The sequence below is a fragment of the Mirounga leonina genome, unplaced genomic scaffold, assembly GCF_011800145.1.
Source record: "Mirounga leonina isolate KUSES-001 unplaced genomic scaffold, KU_Mleo_1.0 Mir_173, whole genome shotgun sequence".
Classification (NCBI taxonomy): domain Eukaryota; kingdom Metazoa; phylum Chordata; class Mammalia; order Carnivora; family Phocidae; genus Mirounga; species Mirounga leonina.
Window position 1 is genome coordinate 24,358,118 of NW_023270447.1, and position 18,906 is coordinate 24,377,023.

The following is an 18,906-nucleotide window of genomic DNA, read 5'->3' on the forward strand; positions in this document are numbered from 1 at the left end:
TTCATCCTTTGTCAAACTGGTATGGTGGACCTCTGTGTACAGCATTGCAGCATATTTAACTGAGATCAGGAGCTCTCCCTGGCACCCCTTGCCCCAGGTGGATTCATGGGGCTTAGTATATTGGTCCATAGCTTGTGACAGCCGGTGTCCTCTACTGTCTGTCCTGGACTCCAGTGCATTGTCACTTTTTCTCAGGCACAAGGGTGCTTTAAATGCAAATCTTTTATTCTCTGCCACACCTATACTTAAATCTGGCATGCCTCTTCTTTCTCTGTATTAAATACTGACATTGTTCATCCCATCAAGCAATTAATTACTTGACTAAATGGATACAAGAGTTATTGTTTAGGGGAAAAAAAAGCAATTCACATTTAAAAATCTTATTTCTGATTATTAAAGACATCATAATTTTAATCTCATTTCTGCTACAATGGCTAGTTAGTATTTGGATCTATAGAGTTAATGTGTTGGATCTATAGAGTTAATGTGTTTGAAATTACGATTTTTTAATTTCTGTAAGGAGAAACCATTATGTTCTTACTGCTCTGCAGTTTGATCCCTGACCATGTGATAACCAATAAAAATATATTTATGTTCAGTGTATATATGTGTTTTTTGAACTATAATTAAGGACTTTTAGGGGAGCTTATTTCTTTAATGATTTTATAGTGATTTAGACAGATTGTTTTGTCATATTTTGACTATTTAGTAATGTAGTTAGTGGATACTGAAATATCTTAATTAAACTGCAAGGTTGCTTATGCATTTCCTTGAGTTATTTCGCAGAAAATTTTGACATGATCTGCAGATTACACCTAAGTGATTTGAATATAGTTAATCTTTAGTAAGAATTAAGTTAAACATGGTCATCTCCAGCAGAGATTAGAAATGTTTGTATAGACTAGAACACACTTCCTGTCAAGGGCTGCCTGAGAAGCCACAGTGGATCTAAACCTTGACCTGTAGGGCCTGACGTATGGTAGGTACTCAGCAAATATTTGAGTCGGATTCTGTCTGCTGTGTGGACTTACTCTAATTTGAGAACTGTTTATGATCAGATAAAAGCAAACCTGTGAATGTGCTGTGACGTACTGTGGCTAATTTGTCGCAGATTGATAAGGAATAAAGTTATTCAAGTCGGTAGTGTAAGGAAGTCACTAGAGGTGATCAGATTAATTCTTGTTTCAGACGGAGCTTGAATCACTTTAATACTTCTGCACAAGTTTCTGGTTTCTAAGTGATCAGCGTCTATATGTAGCATAAAAGTGGTAGAAAAATAATTTAGGAAGTTGGCTCTAGAAATTTCAGAATTAAAAAATAAAAACTTTGTGATTCACTTAATGATACTTTAAAAAGTGATTTCCAGTGGTTATTGAGAAGGAAGAATAATCCTAAAATAAACTATTTTATGAGGAGGTGAATGCTAATACTTCTTTTCTTTTTTGAATTTACAAATTTTAACTGGGGTTATCAATCATAAAGGGATTCATTTGATGGAAAATGCTTTTTTCAGGTACAAAAATTACAAAATATCATTGCAAGTCGAGCTACTCAATATAATCATGATATGAAGAGAAAAGAACGTGAATATAATAAATTAAAGGAACGTCTACATCAACTTGTTATGAACAAGAAGGATAAAAAAATAGGTAAGAAACAACTGGTTAAGATAGAGGAAAATAAACAAATAAGCTAATATGCTAAGAAATAAATGTCAGTAGTTGGAGCAGAATACCTCATGAAGTATTTTTATGCTTTATGCAATTGTTTGTGGATGGTGTGTATCCATATAAACTAGAAATCGAGATAACTCATTAGTGAAAAATAATAATTTCGCTTCCTTTGTTGCATGTAAGAGTTACATTACTTTTTAATATGACTGTTGTACTTCCACAGAGGAAAAACTAAGCCAGGGGATATTCTGATCTTCCATAGCCAAGAACTGATCATATGAAAAATCACGATGAGTTTCTGAGTATCAAAACAAGTGTGATTTTAGAATTGACTTCATAAAATTATTCATCTGACCAAATCATTTACATCAGTTCCTTCTAATAAGTGTGGCTGTGCATTTTTGAGGCAACCAGTCTGAAAGATGGACTGTGAATGTTATGCTTATGTTTGTTCATAAGGTGTACTTTTTTCTTGTGTCATTCTTTTGAAAATCATTTGGCAACTTCATCCAAGTATGTCCATAATTTCAGGGAAATCACGTAGATGAAAAAGTAGAAACACACACACACACGACCAGGGCCACGCAGATACAGTTTTGCTGGCCTGGGAAAATGCGGCACAGGAAATCTATGCACTGATTTATCGAACAGTGGTTTCCAGGTGGACCCTAACTGCCTTGTACGGTAATGCCCCGAGCTGCGGTTTCCGAAGCTGAGCTTGGTCGGACTTGCTGACACAACTGCTGAGCCCACGTCGCAGGCTGTCAGCAGGCCGCTCGGTGTTGGCTGCCTCACTGCTCATCTGTACAGCAGAGCTCTTGCAGTTAGTCAGCTATCTTCTTTTAAAAATTCCTGAAAAATGAAAGTGTAGTAAGCAATTAAGACAAGGTTGGAAAATCTGTAGGTAATCAAATTTAAATTTCATTGGTTAACCTCGTGTTCATTCATGAATTATATACAGAGCAGGATGAAATGCTGGAAGTATAAAATGTAACACCTAATTAGAGAAGTTTATTAAAGATGGAACTCTGGTAACAGAGCCCTTATTTTATGGGAGTCTGGCTGTTTCCTAGTCCATACCTAACTGGAAGTGACAGGCTCATAATGATTTCATCAAGTCTAAAATTACAGTAACTTAGTGTCATCTTACTTCCTTCTAATGCCAACTGCATCCATCCCCCTGGGACAGAAGAGAAATTAATACACAGGGGCCTTGACTCCTTTGATGATGATGACAACACAGGGCTTGGCAGGCTTTTTCTGTAAAGCTTCTAATAGTAAATATGTTCAGGTTTGTGGGGTCTGTAGTCTTTGGTCACAACTTTCCATCCCTGCACTTGTAGCATGAAACTATATAAACAAATGGTGTGGCAGTGTTCTAATAAAACTTTATTTAGAAAATCTGGCAGCTGGCCTGCAGGCTGGAGTTTGCCAGCCCCAATGATAAAGTTAATAATGATAATAAAATAATATTTACAAGTACTTTAACTGTTTTAACAACTTCTTTTACTGTTCACAACAACTTTTGGGTAGATACTTTCATCATTCCCTCTGTATTGTTTCTTCATCAATACTTTAGTAGTTAAATAACTGGTTAAGGTCTCAGGGCTTATCAGTGATGCAGAACTGGAGCTTGAAATCTGGGCTGTTTGAGCCCAAATCCTAATCTATACCAGGTTGACTTATGTCTCCAGTGTGTATAGAGTGTGTTAGGGTTTTATACACTTAAACATATGTATGGTAAGAATTGGTTTTGTTTTGCATGTTCATGTTTGTAGCTATGGAAGTTTTAAATTATGTGGGGAGAGCCGATGGAAAAAGAGGCTCCTGGAGGACGGGTAAAACTGAGGCCAGGTAAGGTCCAATTTAAATTGACCCATTTCATCAGCATTTTCTTTCTGTAACTGCATTTTCATACTGACAGTTTCTTTCTCAGGAATGAAGATGAAATGTATAAAATTCTCTTGAATGATTATGAATATCGTCAGAAACAAATCCTAATGGAAAATGCTGAACTTAAGAAGGTTCTTCAGCAAATGAAAAAGGAAATGATTTCTCTTCTTTCTCCCCAAAAGCAGAAACCTAGAGAAAGAGCAGATGATAGTACAGGAACTGTAAGTGGCTCTTTCCTCTCTAATACAGTTTCGGATTGCTAAGTCAAACAATTCAGACATTAGCTAGGTATTCCCAGTGGGGACACCCTTGGCATTTTGGACAGGATGCTCACTGCTGTACTGCCCCCAGGCACTGTGACAACAACAACAAAATGTCCCTGTATGTTTCTAGACATGGCCTGGGAGATGATGGAGGTGACTTTCCAAGGACTTACTCTGTGCCACACACTGTGATAAGCACTTTAAGAGCACGGTCTCATTTCATTCTTCTTATCTGATGCTTTTCATACCATAATTATCCCCATTTATAGCTGAGGAAACTGAGGCACACTCGTCCCATTGGCCTTAGTATCACACGTGGCAGAACTAGGATTTAAATCCAAGTCTGTCTCACCCCAGTGTTCATGTTTTTAACTGTGCTGAGTATCCTCTAAATAGTTTAGGTATTGTGTACTTAAGCAGGCTTTACTTTCAGAGTGAAATGTTTATTAACTTTGGGAACCAACTCATCATTCAGTCCAGAAATTTGCAGAATGTACATTATGTTCTGGTCCCTGGAAAGAAAAAGCTAAAAGGATTTTGACTTCTTCCTTTGTCTCAGTTGGGGCTGTTATGACAAACTACCATAGACTAGGTGGTTAAGAACAACAGAAATTTATTTTTTACAGTTCTGGCACTGGGAGGTTCAAACTCTGGCTGCCAGTAGGGTCAGTGTCTGGGCAGACTGTGTCTTCCTGGTTGCACATTGCCGGCTCCTTGCACCCTCACCCTGCCATGCCGGAAAGAGGAGGAGAGCTCACCTGAGTCCCTTTTTAGGGGCACTCGTCCCATTCACGAGGACTCTACTTTTCATGACCTCCTCACTTCCCAGAGGCCCCACGTGGCTCTGAATACCCGCACATTGGGCGTTAGGATTTCACCATGAATTCGAGGGAACATGAACATTCAGTCCATTGCATCCTTTAGGAAGCTCTTTTGGGGAGATGGGGCATGTGCAAAAGTAATTGTTACATATCTTAGCGGTAATAGGGTGGTACAAACGTGCTGAACAAAGGAATTGTGGCAATCAAGAGGGCCTCACGGAGAAAGGGATATTTGAGTTGGTTCTTTAAAAATAAAGTGGGTGTTTTGGGGGTAGAAGCATGTGACACAAGGGGAGTAATACGTGCAGAGGTCGGGAAAAAACAAGTCCCATATGGTGAAAATTTCTTTTAACTTAATTGCTTTCCATGTTTAAATTCTGGATTCAGGCAAGTGACTAAAATCTGAAAATAACATTGATGGGAAATGCTAATTATCAGCAAGTCATCAGAACTTGTTTTTTAAACCTATGTGAGGGGATTATTTACCTTATGGTCAGTCTAACTGTTAAGCCCATCCCACCTTCCAGCTCTTTTTTCTTTCTTTTTTTAAAAAAGCATTACCTGAAGTTCTTTTAAACTCCCCAGTTCGGGACCTGCTTGACCTCCGCCTTTTCTCTCAAAGTCTGTCACTTTTTGTTGTGCACATGCACAAATACCTCTCCAGAGTGAGCGGTTTCCGTTACTCCCGCAGCGCGTTCAGTTTTTGGCCCTGCCTTTACTAACATCCCCAGCCCGTGTGCAGCACAAGTCAGTAGTAAGTCAAGGACCCTCTCTCCTCGCCACTGCAGCCAGGGTAGTATTCTGTATGGTTCTTAAAAATTCAGCTGTTTACCTTTGGAGAAGCAATACTCTCAAGTATATTTCTTGCTTTTAAAAGATCTGTTTTTCTAGAATTTTTTTCTCTTACAATTTAATTCAGTCCTTCCTTTCTTTTAAGGATTTTGGAGCATTATAGCAAGAGGATAAGATGAACCTTAGAATGCCTAGGTAGCCTTGAGGTTTCATTAATTTGTTATTGTGCTTAAGTATAGCCAAAACATATACCCAAAATTCAAGTTAATTTTTTATTTTCATTTTGTGGTTTCAGAGTTTCAGTCTGGACAGTGTGAAGCAATTATTGTTCATTTTTAAAATAATGGATTTATAGTATTCTGGCAGGTTGTAGCTCCTTGGAAGAATTACTGGCAAGTAGCTCCAGAGGCTTGATTGGCAAGAATCAGAGTCACAGTGAGCTCCGTGCTGGGCCTTTCCCCAACCTGCTTCCCATGGGAGAGCTTGACCTCTGGCAGCCTTTGCTGACCTGGGGCTATTGATACAGCTCTCCCGGCTGAGTCACTCCCTCATTCCTGCTGCACCTGCCTGTGGGAACAGTCTGATCGGTGTTTCTTTCATCTTCGATAGGTTTTCTTTTTTTCCCCAGCAAGATATTTTATTGTTCATATTAGGGAGGTATATCTCTGGAAGTATATCACTTTCCTGGATGTTAACAACAAATTTAGGACTTAGCAGATTATTATGCAGATATATACATATATACATATATATACACACACACACACACATACATATACACATACACACACACACATTATCTATGTAGCTGCAGATTATTTTGACATAATATATATTAGTATTGTTTCCCTATGTTCTTTATCCTGCTTTGATTCTGTGTGATTCTGTGTCAGTGGTTTTCTGTATTTTCCTATGATTTAATGTCTTGGTAGAGTAAAAAAAAAATAATCTCTAGTTTTATTTTTTAAAATTACATGAGAAAAATAGGATTCACAGTTGCTTACTTTGTAGATAATCTCACTGGTTTATTTATTTAAACAGCCTAGGATTAGAGATAAGTTGATCTAACTTCAGATCTCAGTTCTACCTCTTGGCTGTATGATAGTGGGCAGTATCTCTACTTCTCTAAGCATCATTTTCCCCACATTGTAACATGATTTGAGGATTAATTAGCTTGTGAGAGCTCTAACACAATACAGGACAAGTAGTGAATAACTCTTCCTCACACAGCTTCGTGACTCTTGTCACTAACCGTATTTGGATTCAAATTACATTTGAAGAGACTTGAGTTGGAGAATTTCTGTTTCTATTATTAGGTCATTTTTGCATAAGATACAGCACAGAAATGCTTTTGATAGGTATCTCTGATGATCAGTTTAATTACTATTGCCTGAGTATCTAGAGCCATTTTAAGATACTGGTCTTTCCTTTTCATCTTTCTTGCTTGTAGGTTATCTCGGATGCTGAAGAAGATGCTGGGGAACTGAGTAGGGAGAGTATGTGGGACCTTTCCTGTGAGACTGTGAGAGAGCAGCTTACCAACAGCATCAGAAAACAGTGGAGGATTTTGAAAAGTCATGTAGAAAAACTTGATAACCAAGGTAACTTCTCACTGCGTGCAGAGTGAGTTGTGACACTCAGCTCTTAATTTCAGTCACTTGGAGAGTCACGTTAGGGGGTCAGATCCTGAAGTACTTGAGCTCAATTTGGTGGTTTGATAATCAAGCTTCTGTCTACTTCTGGAGGTGAGGTTTGAACCTCACTGGGAAATACTTTGCCCCTCCGTGAATCTTTCTCTGAAAACAGGATATGACGTATCTCCATCTATTCTGAGTGCAGTGTACAGTTGAATAAAGTGAACTGAGTCTCTTACTGATCTTGGGAATTAAGAATTATTAATCGTGATATGGTATAAATATGAACCTGTTCCTTATCATTCCTAGGTACTTGCATACTCCTGGTTCCTAATTTATTTTTAAATTATTTTCAAAATAATAGATGTTTAATATAAAATATCAATTAGGAAGTATATGAAGTAGAATATTCAGGTTTCTGTTCCCTATACATGACACTTAACAGTTTGGTGCTTATCTTTCTAGATTTTTTCTGTAGGCCTTTACAAAATATCCATTTTTTAAAGATTTTATTTATTCATTTGACAGAGAGAGAGCACAGGCAGGGGGAGCAGCAAGCAGAGGGAGAAGGAGAAAGCAGACTCCCCGCTGAGCCAGGAGCTCAATGTGGGACTTGATCCCAGCAGCCTGGGATCATGACCTGAGCCAAAGGCAGAAGCTCAACTGACTGAGCCACCCAGGCGCCCACAAAATATTTATTTAAAAATATATAAAAAACTGGGGTGCCTCGGTGGCTCAGTCAAACGTCTGACTCTTGGTTTCGGCTTAGGTCATGATCTCAGGGTCATGGGATTGAGCCCCATGTGGAGCTCTGCACTCAGTGGAGAGTCTGCTTGAGATTCTCTCTCTCTTCCTCTCCCTCTGCCCCTCCCCCTGCTCATGCTCGCTCGCTCGCTCTCTCAAATAAATAAAATCTTTAAAAAATATATAAAAACAAAAATTGAGTATTACATATTTTTACTACACTGCTTTTTTCATTTAACTGTGTTATTTTAGACACCATTTCCTGTCACTGTAGATAGTATAGATCTACACTGATGAATGTGTTCTTAATATTTTATATTCGTTAAAGTTTGCATTCTTTTAAATCAAGAAAATTAAGGTTTCTGCTCGGTAAATGAAGTCTGTTGAAAGAAAATTTATTCTGAATGTCAAAAGTCACAAGATAACTGTCAGTTGTCTTTAGTAGTAAAGGGTAATCAGCAAAATTTTGTACTAAAATTAATTTACATGAGATTTTATTGATTTCAGTTGCCATCTCTTAGTAAATGGCAAGTATGTTTGGACTTCCTGTTTGTTAAATAGGAATTTGCAAGATTTGTAGCACTGCATTGATCTTTGAAGAAGAGTCAAAAGTAGTTTATGGATTTGTTAATTATTTTTCTCTTTTGTGAATATAGGTTGTCCATTTTTTTAAAGATTTTTTAAATTTATTTGAGAGAGTGAGTGAGCAAGTGAGAGAGAGAGCACGAGCAGGGTGAGGGGCAGAGGGAGAAGCAGGCTTCCCACTGAGCAGGGAGCCCAGTGCGGGGCTCGATCCCTGGACTCTGGGATCATGACCTGAGCCAAAGGCAGATGCTTATAGGTTGTCCATTTTTAATTAGGACATAGTCTTGAATAAATACGGATTTCAAATTAAATGTTCATAGTAGAGCTATTAGTAAAGATATCATTTTAGTCCAAAAATAGTACGAATTTGTAGTTGTCATGAATCCCTTATAATAAGTTGCTTTGCTTTTTAAATTTTTTCATAGTGCTAAAAAAAAATTTTTTTTTCATAGTGCTAAAATACTATAAATATAGTTGTATTATTATAGCTTATGAAATTTTTAAAGGGCAAAGGGAATAAGTACCTTTTAGAAAACCTATGAGATTCCAGAAAGAAATTCTGAGAGCCTTGATTTTTAAATATAGTTCAAAAAAACACCATAAACTGAGTGGTGTAAAGCCTATGTCAAATGACTGGTTTTATGTTAGTTTCAAAGGTACACCTAGAAGGTTTTAATGATGAAGACGTAATCTCACGACAAGACCACGAACAAGAAACTGAAAAACTCGAGTTAGAAATTCAGCAGTGTAAAGAAATGATTAAAACTCAGCAGCAGCTTTTACAGGTAAATGTGAGTTGCCTTTTCAAGCTGTTTTCCCATGAGAATGGCCAGGATTTTACACCTTACTAGATTTTTATTCCCGTTTTTCAGAAGATCTGTAGTGTTTGTCATTTCTCTGCTCTAAGTTCTTCGCTTGCTAACAGGTAGAACGCAGGCCATTCCTCAGGCGGGGCTTCGCCAGCTGCAAAACGAGAATCCTCCGTTGACTTTCTGGTTTTCCATCGTTTCTGTCCTTCCCCTAAAGTTTGACCCTGCTTCCTTTGCTTTAATTTTAACTGGGAGCATTGCAGGGACCCTCTGGAACTTACTATGTTTTAAAATTTAATAGCAGCAGCTGGCTACTGCATGTGATGATGATACCACCTCACTGCTCCGAGACTGTTACTTGCTGGAGGAAAAGGAGCGCCTCAAGGAAGAGTGGTCCCTGTTTAAAGAGCAAAAAAAGAATTTTGAGAAGGAAAGACGAAGCTTTACAGACGCGGCTATTCGCCTAGGATTGGAGGTATTTTCAACGAGTGGCTTTCCTTGCAGAGCTTTTGAAAGTTCTGGGAGGCCCAGCGGAATGCATCCAAGTTCTGCCTTTCATTGTTTCCTTGCTGTCCAGTTTGGTTTTTTGTCAAGTAGTTTACCAGTGATCTTACAAATAACGTGAACTGGAAGGGATTGGAAGCACGTGAACTACTTTAGAAAGGGTATCGTTCTGCCTTTACCAGATTTGGGAGTTGAAACTTTTTTTTTTTTTTAGAAAACCGTAAGCCTCCATTATCCCCTCTGGGTTGGCTTTCTACTGGTAAGTGTTCAGCTTCCCACAGGAGATCTTTCTTGGACATTTGTGACCTGTCCACTGTCAGTAGGTGCAGGGTCAAAAGACCGTGCAACCGAGAGCCTGTTTGTTGTTTAAAAAGGAGGGCGGGAGGGAGGGGGAGTACAGAACCGAAGTTCTCCCATCACCACCCAGCGATGTGTGCAAACACCTTCCACAGCTCGCTTTTTTACTTAACGATGTATTAACCTACATGTTTTCCTTTCAAAAATTATAGAAGTAATGTGTGAACATGTTTTCAAAAATAAAAACCCGCACAAAAAGCCAGAAGTGAAAAAATAACCACCCATTCTTATCTCCACAGTTTGGTTCCTTCGAGGTAACCACTAAGTTTATAATTCTTCTGGGAAGTATGTTTTTAACTTTAATGTACTTCAGCCTTTTTTCCTTGATAAGTCTGTTGATTCCCCTGCTGTGAAAGATAAAAAATTTCCTATCCTTATCCTACCTCTCATCTACACTATTTCTCACCTACATACGTGACTTCTTCATTATATTGTTACTTTTTTTTTTTTTTAAAGATTTATTTATTTGAGAGAGCGAGAATGAGAGAGAGAGAGAGTACATGAGAGGGGGGAGGGTTAGAGGGAGAAGCAGGCTCCTCACCGAGCAGGGAGCCTGATGCGGGACTCGATCCCGGGACTCCAGGATCATGACCTGAGCCGAAGGCAGTCGCTTAACCAACTGAGCCACCCAGGCGCCCCTATATTGTTACTTTTTTAAACTAACTTTTTAAAAATGGTTTCTTCTGGTTGACTTTTTTTTTTCTTTAAATAGAATGTTTAATGCTTCCATTCCATGTCTGCTCCCCTTGAGACAGTATCAGTTTGTCCCCACAATGAAAGATGAAGACATTCTTGGGTTCACCCTTGTTGCCTTTCTCTTGTCCCTCTACTTCGCAGTTTTTGTCTCTGCTTTTCTTTTTCATTGTCAAGTGTTAGCCTGTAAGGTAATCCAGTTGTAAGTACTTTGTGCAAGATTGAGACTTAACATTTGAAAGAACACTGATATCATCATGATTCTGTAAATGTTATTCATTCTCTAACCTAGTAACACATTTGGCCACCTAGGAAATAGTCTGTTACTAAGAATCTGCCATCTGGGAGAGAATCTTTCATATATCCCTGTGTAGTGAATCCTTTGACTTTTCTTTGTAGCTCCTTTATGATTTCCTGACTCACATTCAGCTTATGTCTCATGTTATCTTCTTTCTTGGGTTCCTTTTTCAATTTGCTGTATTACTTTCTTGAGTAATTTTTTTTGTCAAGTATTGTGTGAGTGAAAAATATTCTCAATTCTAGAATATCCAAAAATACATTCATATGATTGGTTTGGCTGGATATAGAATTTAGTTTCCAACTTTTTTCCCTCAAAACTTACTCCATTTTTTCTACTGTTTGGTTTTACTAATGAGGAGCCTGTTTAAAATATAACCTACATATACCATACTTTGTGGATATCCTGTTTTGTTTTTTCCTTCTCTCCTTCTTCTGTCCTTTTTATATTCTTAAAGTTCTAACATTTTACTAGGCTGTATCTAGGTGTAGCTTCTTTTCAGCCTCAAGACACTATATTTCTTCAATTCAGGGATATTTTCTTTGATTCTGTATTTTTTCCTTCTTTGACTTCTCTTGTATTCTGGAACACTTTTATTAGACAAATGATTGGTCTTCTGACTACATCTGTAGATTGACTTTATGTTCTGAGTTCGGGGATATTCTCTCACTTTTAACTCTTCACTTCATCCACTGAGTTTTTATTTTAGATTTATCTTTTAAGTTCTCCCATGTCTTCATTTTTTGCTTTTCCATGTATAGCACTATATTATTTTACAGATGTTCATAAATCTAATCATTTGTGTTAGAATTTTTTTTTAAAGAGTCTCTTGAACTATCTGTTATCTGTGGTCAGTTATGTTGGCTGTTTTTCTTTCATGCTCTTAGTTTTCTTCAAATGTCTGGTGATGCATAATTTTGTATTAGTATTTAGGAATGAAAGACTATATTCTGTTTAAGTAGCTATCATGGATGTCCTCCACAGCTGTGAAAATCTGTCTTATCAATAGCTAACTTTCTCAGAAAATTTGCACCAGCATTTTCTCCTAACTTCTGGGAACCTGTTTCTGGGTCCCTGTCTCCCAGCCTGTTCCAAGAGATACTCCGGCTACTTTGTGTACTGCCCCCAGCTCTCTGCAGGAGGATCTGTCTGCCTCTGGGCTCTGGGGCCAGTGGGGCCAGGGAAGGATGAGATGGAAGCGTGAAGACCTGAGGGCTGAGGGAGAGTCTAGGATGATCGGCCGATGGGAAGGGGAAAGTCTGACATGTGCCCTCTTGTGGCTTAGTGGTGGTGGCTGCTGATGTTGGTAGGTGGTTAGAGGCCCAGAGCAATGCCCGGGGAAGTCACAGCTCCTTTTTCTCAAGTGATTCATTTGCAGTGGGTATTTTTCTGTTTTTTTGGTAATTCTATATAATGTTCTGTATGCTCAGGAGTTATGCTAATATGCTGTTTTTTGTTTTTGTTTTTGTTTTGTTTGCATTGTCCATTTGAGTTTACTCAAAACGGGTGTGAAAATAGTGATGAGTTGGTTTATTAGGTGAAATGGGTCATTTTTATTTCTTAAATATAATTTTCTTCAATGAAATTTTTCTTAGTTTTCTAGGTTAATTCATTTGATTTACAAAATCTTTATGATAGCCAGAAAGCAAACACCAGCAGCTGCAGAAGTGATGGGAAATGCCAACAATGTGAATGTTGAAATGTTGATCAATATTTCTTTGGTTTGCTTGTTACGATAGAGAAAGGCATTTGAAGAAGAAAGAGCCAGTTGGTTAAAGCAACAGTTTTTAAATATGACTACCTTTGACCACCAGAACTCCGAAAATATGAAACTTTTCAGTGCCTTCTCAGGAAGTGAGTACTTCATTAACCCTTTAATCTGAAAATGCATGTAAATGAAATACTGTCCATTATTAATGTAAAACTTTGGAGATCACCAAATATTTTAAAAACTAGATCCTTAGATGTTTATGGAATATGCATAAGAGATGGCGAGATTAGCTAGACCAGAGTCGGGGGGGGGGCTGGAGTGGCCAGCCACATTAACTTGTTCTACCTCAGACCTCACTCCCCTGCAGATGATCATCATAGCTAATGTCCTTCACCTTGTTTGCTACCTCACCATATGCACTGCTTTTGTCCACATTCTTTCTTTTCACAGGTTCTGATCGGGACAGTCTTACAGTGCACTCGAGGCCATGGCAGAAGAAGCCTCACGGTGTGTCTAACGGGTCTCCGGTTTGCACATCCAAACTTACTAAGTCTCTTCCTGCTTCTCCTTCTACTTCGGACTTTTGCCAGACGCGTTCCTGTGCATCTGCACATAGGTATTGTAGGGGGTCTAGCAGGTGGTCTGTCCCACTGCTGGATCTGCACTGCTGGGGGCAAGTAGGCATGTCTGTAGTGTTAGCAGCGGGAGTGGCTTTGGAGAGGGATTTAGTAGATTGATTATTCATTGTGCAAATATTTATTGGGTGGTCATCATATAAGGACACCTGCTGGTGCTGGGAATACAGTAGCGAACGAGGTGGGTCTGGTCCCTGCCTGCTGGGAGCCAGATCATATAATGTTGTTCCTTTCATTTCACGTCCAAAATACAAAATAATTAAAATACAGTCTCATTTACAGGAATCGCTTAGTATTTTGAATTCTTTAATTTTGTTAAATAGAAGGATATTTTCACAGTCTTTGCAGAGTATATATTTTAAAATTTCTTTTGCTATGCCCATTTTATTGGTGTTGAAGGGCAAAGAACTGAGAAAAATGTCCTCATCGTGAATGGTAAAGATCTGTGCCCAGGGATGACAGGGTCAAAAAAAGTTGCTCCCCTTCCCCAGGAAACCCATATATTTCTATTAACGGATGCATTTTGGTACTTTTCTCTGTCTCACGTTGTTAAATCATTTTCTAAGGTATAATGTCAATGTTTTACCTCAGAGCCTATTCCAAGATTAATAAGCTGAGCACATAGAACATTCCTAGTGAGAGAGGAATAGAAAAGAGCAAAAGGATACCTTGGAAAGTGTGGTGGTGATCTTTCCTCTTAACCAAAGTGGGAGACAGTGTCACGGGGGCCTGCGTGTTTGGCACGTGCCCGAGAGAGCAGGGGTCGGGGCTCTGGCACACTAGATCTGTGGTAGTGAGAGGCTGATGTGGACCTAAGTGTTGGAAGAAACCCACTAGTCCTTGGACCAAGAATTGTTGAATAAATGAATTTCAAAACAAAAATATGAAGCCCTGTATATATTGTTGATTTGTAAAAGAATGAGGACTCTAAACATTGAGGGGCAAGAAAGAACGTGGGAAGAGTCCTCTAGGCAAGTGTAGGGACCCCAAAGGCGGGACGCTGGTGTGTTTGTGGAGGGCAAGTGGTGTTAGCGAGCAAGACCAAGAGGTGAGAGGGGTTGGTGGAAGGTGGGCAGGGGTCACATCCTATAAGGCCCTGGGTGAGTAGATGAGGATACAAACTTTTTTATGTAAAAGTTCAGATACATACAAGTGTCGAGAGAATAAGGTCATGATGCCCTGTATACGCATCACCCAGCTTCTCTCATGACCATTATCAACTCATGACCATGTTGTTCCTCCAGAACCCCGCTCTGCTGCCCCCACACACATGCATGTACCTGACATCTCATTTGTAAAGTATTTAGTCGGTATCTGTTAGGTCAGATATTGTTCTAAGGGCAACAGGAAAAGCACTGGAGATGTGTAAGCAGGAGAGTGGGAAAAAAAAGTCTGTTTGAAAAGATGACTGTTCTCTCATGTGGGAAGCAGACTGTAGGAGCCCCGTGCTGTGAGCCAGGAGACGTGGTTAGGAGGCTCCCAGGGAGTCGCGGGGAGACAGTCGCCATTTAGACAAGGGTCGTCACATGAAGGTAGACAGGACAGGATTTGGAATATATTTTGCAGTTAGAGCCAACAGATTAACTGATGGGTTGAGTATGGGAAGTGAGTTTGATTTACAATCAAAAGGTACTGTAAGCTCAGAGTATTTTCTTATACAGAATGTTATTAAACTCCCAAGTTTGACCAATCCGAACGATCTGTATAAATAACACAAATTCTAGTCACCAATTTCAAATAATGCATTCTGTGTCCAAGAGAGAATATAGCAGTTGCCTCGATTATTTTTATGTCTCTACAATTCCTACTTTTTAATCTTACTATTTTTAGTTAAGAAATATCTGACATAATAATCCTTTGGGACATTATTTTGTGCTTAACAAAGGTAAGTCCAGCATTTAGTACCTACATCACAGGGTGTTAGGAGATTTCAGTGATGACACATACAGAGCACTTAAAACAGTACTTAATACATGTAAACCTATATGGATTGTAAAAGTGCTTTTCTCTCTCATGTAGTCCGAGGGCGAAACAACATCAGTGGCATAGAAACAGAATTTTGAGCCTAAAGAAACTCCATTGAGCTCTTCATGTTCATGGTCACCGGGCTCTGAAGATAAAACCTAGAAAAGAGTTGTGTTACTAGTTACCAGGAGAGAAGCTGTGGAGCCTGACATAGTTCTCAAAATTTTAAGTTATTTGGTAAATTTGGACTCCTTGCTCCTGAAGCACCTTGGATCTGGGTTTGTAATAAGATCATAGCAAAACGAATAGGAGTATTTGTAGCTAATACTTACGGCAACAACCTCATTCCTCCTTCACTGTAGAATGGAATCTTATACAAAGTAATTCGGGTACAAATTTATGGAGAGAATTTAGTTGCTCCTTGATCCCATCTCGTCTGAGATGGCAGGGTTTCTGAGGGCTGAATTATAAGCAAGTTCCTTTTTTTTTTTTTTTTTTTTTTTTTAAGTATTGGCAAATAAGCGTAAGTAAAATTTTTAATTGTTTTGGGTTTCGATTTTTAGAATTAAAGCAACATTTTTTTTTTAGGATTGCCACACTGAGGTTGAGTTAGTAAACCAAAGACACAAAAAACGCACATTTGGGGAAAAAATGTACATTTGTGAAAAAAATTACATAAGATATTCAGTTGATAAAAGTGTATCATTTGTTGACTTACCCCGTTAGATTTGAAAGTAAATCATTTAGGCAGATTTTTTTTTAACATTTTACTTGAGAGAGCGTGAGTGGGGCAGGCGGTGTGCAGAGGCCGAGGGAGAAGCAGGGAGCCTGACCTGGGGCTCCATCCCAGGATTCCAGGATCATGACCTGAGCCGAAGGCAGACACTTAACCGACTGAGCCACCCAGGCGCCCCAGATTTTTCTGTTTTGCGGCTGGCCACAGAGCATACCTCTCAGATTGTGTCACTGAAGGGTAGCAGCTGTGTCTGTGTCAGCCACTAAGATTGTTACTCCGTGACACAATTAATTGAGCATTGATTTAAGCGCTTAATATGTGTTAACTCAGTTCCACCCAACCCTATGAGATAGATACTATTATTTCCATTTTACAGCTGAGGAAGCTGAAGAACAGTGACATAGCTGAGCGGTCCAGCTGGGATGAGCTTAAACCATCTGACTTCAGAGTCCGGACTCCTTACTGCCTTTGTAGGCACTCGTTAAATAGCTATGTGGGTGAATGGCTGGGTAGAGGAAAGCATGCATGAGCAAATGGATGTGTAAAGAAGAAAACAATAAAGAGATTATAAAATAGTGGCCGGAAGATGGGGACATCGGGGGACACAAGCTTTCAAAGCCCACATGTTCTGTCTATCTTAGGCTTCAGTTGTGTAGAGAGCTTCAGAGTAGACCAAAGAAATAAGTAAGTAGATGGGTAAACAGATAAATAGGTGGGATATATAAGATAAAAGTGATAAATTAGACCATTTTGAAACACTTCTTTGTTCCTGATCTGTGTGTCCTCAAAATTTACTTAGCATAGGACAAGGGGGCACTTCGAATGTAGGCCTTCAGGCAGAGCTTAAGGATAAAAGGAGGAGGAGATGATTATTAAGATCTGTCTTTTCCCAACAGTTCCATCAATGTACTGAATATAACTCCTGAAGAAACTAAACCAAATCAGGTTGGAAGAGAAGGTACAAATCAGAAATGGAGCATGGCCTCAAGACCTGGATCACAGGAAGGTTGCTACAGTGGGTGTTCCTCGACCTACACAAACTCCCATGTAGAAAAAGATGACTTACCTTAGACGTGTGGACTGGAATTGTTCTCATCAGCACGTTCATCAGATTTCACATCTGAGTTGAAACAGGGTGTGTCATAAAGTCGGTCATATCTAATGATTGAAGATGGTCTGAGGTGTTTGTTTGGACTTTCCTGTCCCTCCCCCAAAGAGCTAATATGTTGAATCTATTTAAAAGGATATAAAAGCTTTGGATATATATTTTGAGTAACAGAAGCATCTGGTTCTGTGAATAAAGGAATGTATATGTTTGGATGGAAACAGAAGCACTAGAATGAGTTTCCTCTTATAGGTATTAAAAATAGCACTTTTAGGAAACTGATTATTGTAAATGATTAATTTTGTCTCATATATAGTTGGCGTTGGAAGTTTAGCCTTTACTTGAATGTATACTGTAGATTTTTAACAAAGCAAGTTCTATATTTATTATGTTTAGTGTGATTTGAAATTTCCTCTTTCATATGTTTTAAATAAAGTGAAATTTATGTATGTTTTGTACATAGATATACACGATTATGTTAAGAGGCTTTAAGATTTAAAAATTTTACACATCCATATTATAGTATTTCATGCCAATAACATTTTTTAGTGGTGTTCTGTTTACAGATGTATGAGAGCCATTGCCACGTTATGTTCAAGAATTTTTTGAATGCATCTGAGCAATAAATACTCAAAAGCTGTTCCACGAAGCTAACTTCTTTAGATAATTATCATTGCTAACCTGACATTTCTGAGATTTCTATAGCAGTAGACTTTTATATATAATTTTACAAGGACTCTTGATGATAGGGTAGTACAGGCAAGATGACAACATACCTTTGAATGAAACGATTTAAGAATATTGGTTTAAGATATTTGGGATGGTAGAAGATATTTATGGTGATATTTTCTTTACTAGATGGGGACCAGTACCGCAACATCTCTACCAGCTCGGGCTTGGTATAGTTGCCAATAAATTCAGGGTGTTAGCTGCTAATGATAAATCTGACAATGTAAAAAGCATCCAATTTTATCTTACTATTCTCCTCCCACTCTGGACAAACTTGGGTCATCTCGCTTTCAGAACTGATTGCATGTTTCTTCATGTCGTTATTTATGATGATCACCGTAGGCCCAGGACTTTTACGAGAAAGCTTCAGCGCCTAACCCTGTGTGTACGTAGAAGCCTGCACAGATCGGCCTGGCTAGATCCTGCAAAGCTCGTCTGCCTTCCCGTTCTCTAGTCAGTTCAGCCACAGACATACACTCACTCTTATGGCTGTTTCCTTCATCATCTGAAAAATAGTCTTATTTTTGTCGTCCATTCACTATAAATGAGTTTGGGTAGCAGCACCATTTTTTCAGGGCTGATAGACCATCACTGAGTGTCTTACTTTAATGAAACCACCTGTAACAAAATAACCCCATTTATAGTCTCGAGAAGCTGGCTCTTAAAGCAGCCACTCACGACCTTCGTTTGATGCATGGTCACTTCTTCACGGTTTAAAATATTAGAACTGATAGAAAATTTCTAGGATCATACCATATTCCAAAAGAAGAAAGAGCTGAGCTTTGGGGCACCTGGGTGGCTCAGTCGTTAAGCGTCTGCTTTCAGCTCAGGTCATGATCCTGGGGTCCTGGGATCGAGCCCCGCATTGGGCTCCCTGCTCCGCAGGAGGCCTGCTTCTCCCTCTCCCACTCCCCCTGCTTGTGTTCCCTCTCTTGCTGTGTTTCTCTCTGTCAAATAAA

The 18,906-nt window shown here is 38.9% G+C and overlaps 1 protein-coding gene across 6 annotated transcripts in view; it reads left to right on the forward strand.

Moving 5' to 3' along the window:
* Nucleotides 1-18,562, forward strand: part of SSX2IP (SSX family member 2 interacting protein) — a 42,083-nt gene extending 23,521 nt beyond the window's left edge. For 2 of the 6 annotated variants that reach the window (XM_035018149.1, XM_035018150.1), the window contains exons 6-14: nucleotides 1,514-1,649; nucleotides 3,452-3,527; nucleotides 3,598-3,787; nucleotides 6,893-7,043; nucleotides 9,054-9,190; nucleotides 9,516-9,689; nucleotides 12,806-12,920; nucleotides 13,228-13,393; nucleotides 17,010-18,562. In XM_035018149.1, coding sequence (XP_034874040.1) covers nucleotides 1,514-1,649; nucleotides 3,452-3,527; nucleotides 3,598-3,787; nucleotides 6,893-7,043; nucleotides 9,054-9,190; nucleotides 9,516-9,689; nucleotides 12,806-12,920; nucleotides 13,228-13,393; nucleotides 17,010-17,184 — 1,320 coding nt within the window. In that variant the 3' untranslated portion in view covers nucleotides 17,185-18,562. The remainder of the gene's footprint in view (nucleotides 1-1,513; nucleotides 1,650-3,451; nucleotides 3,528-3,597; nucleotides 3,788-6,892; nucleotides 7,044-9,053; nucleotides 9,191-9,515; nucleotides 9,690-12,805; nucleotides 12,921-13,227; nucleotides 13,394-17,009) is intronic. The other 4 variants (XM_035018151.1, XM_035018152.1, XM_035018153.1 and 1 more) reach the window with 4 other exon arrangements.
* The last annotated feature ends 344 nt before the right edge of the window (nucleotides 18,563-18,906 follow it).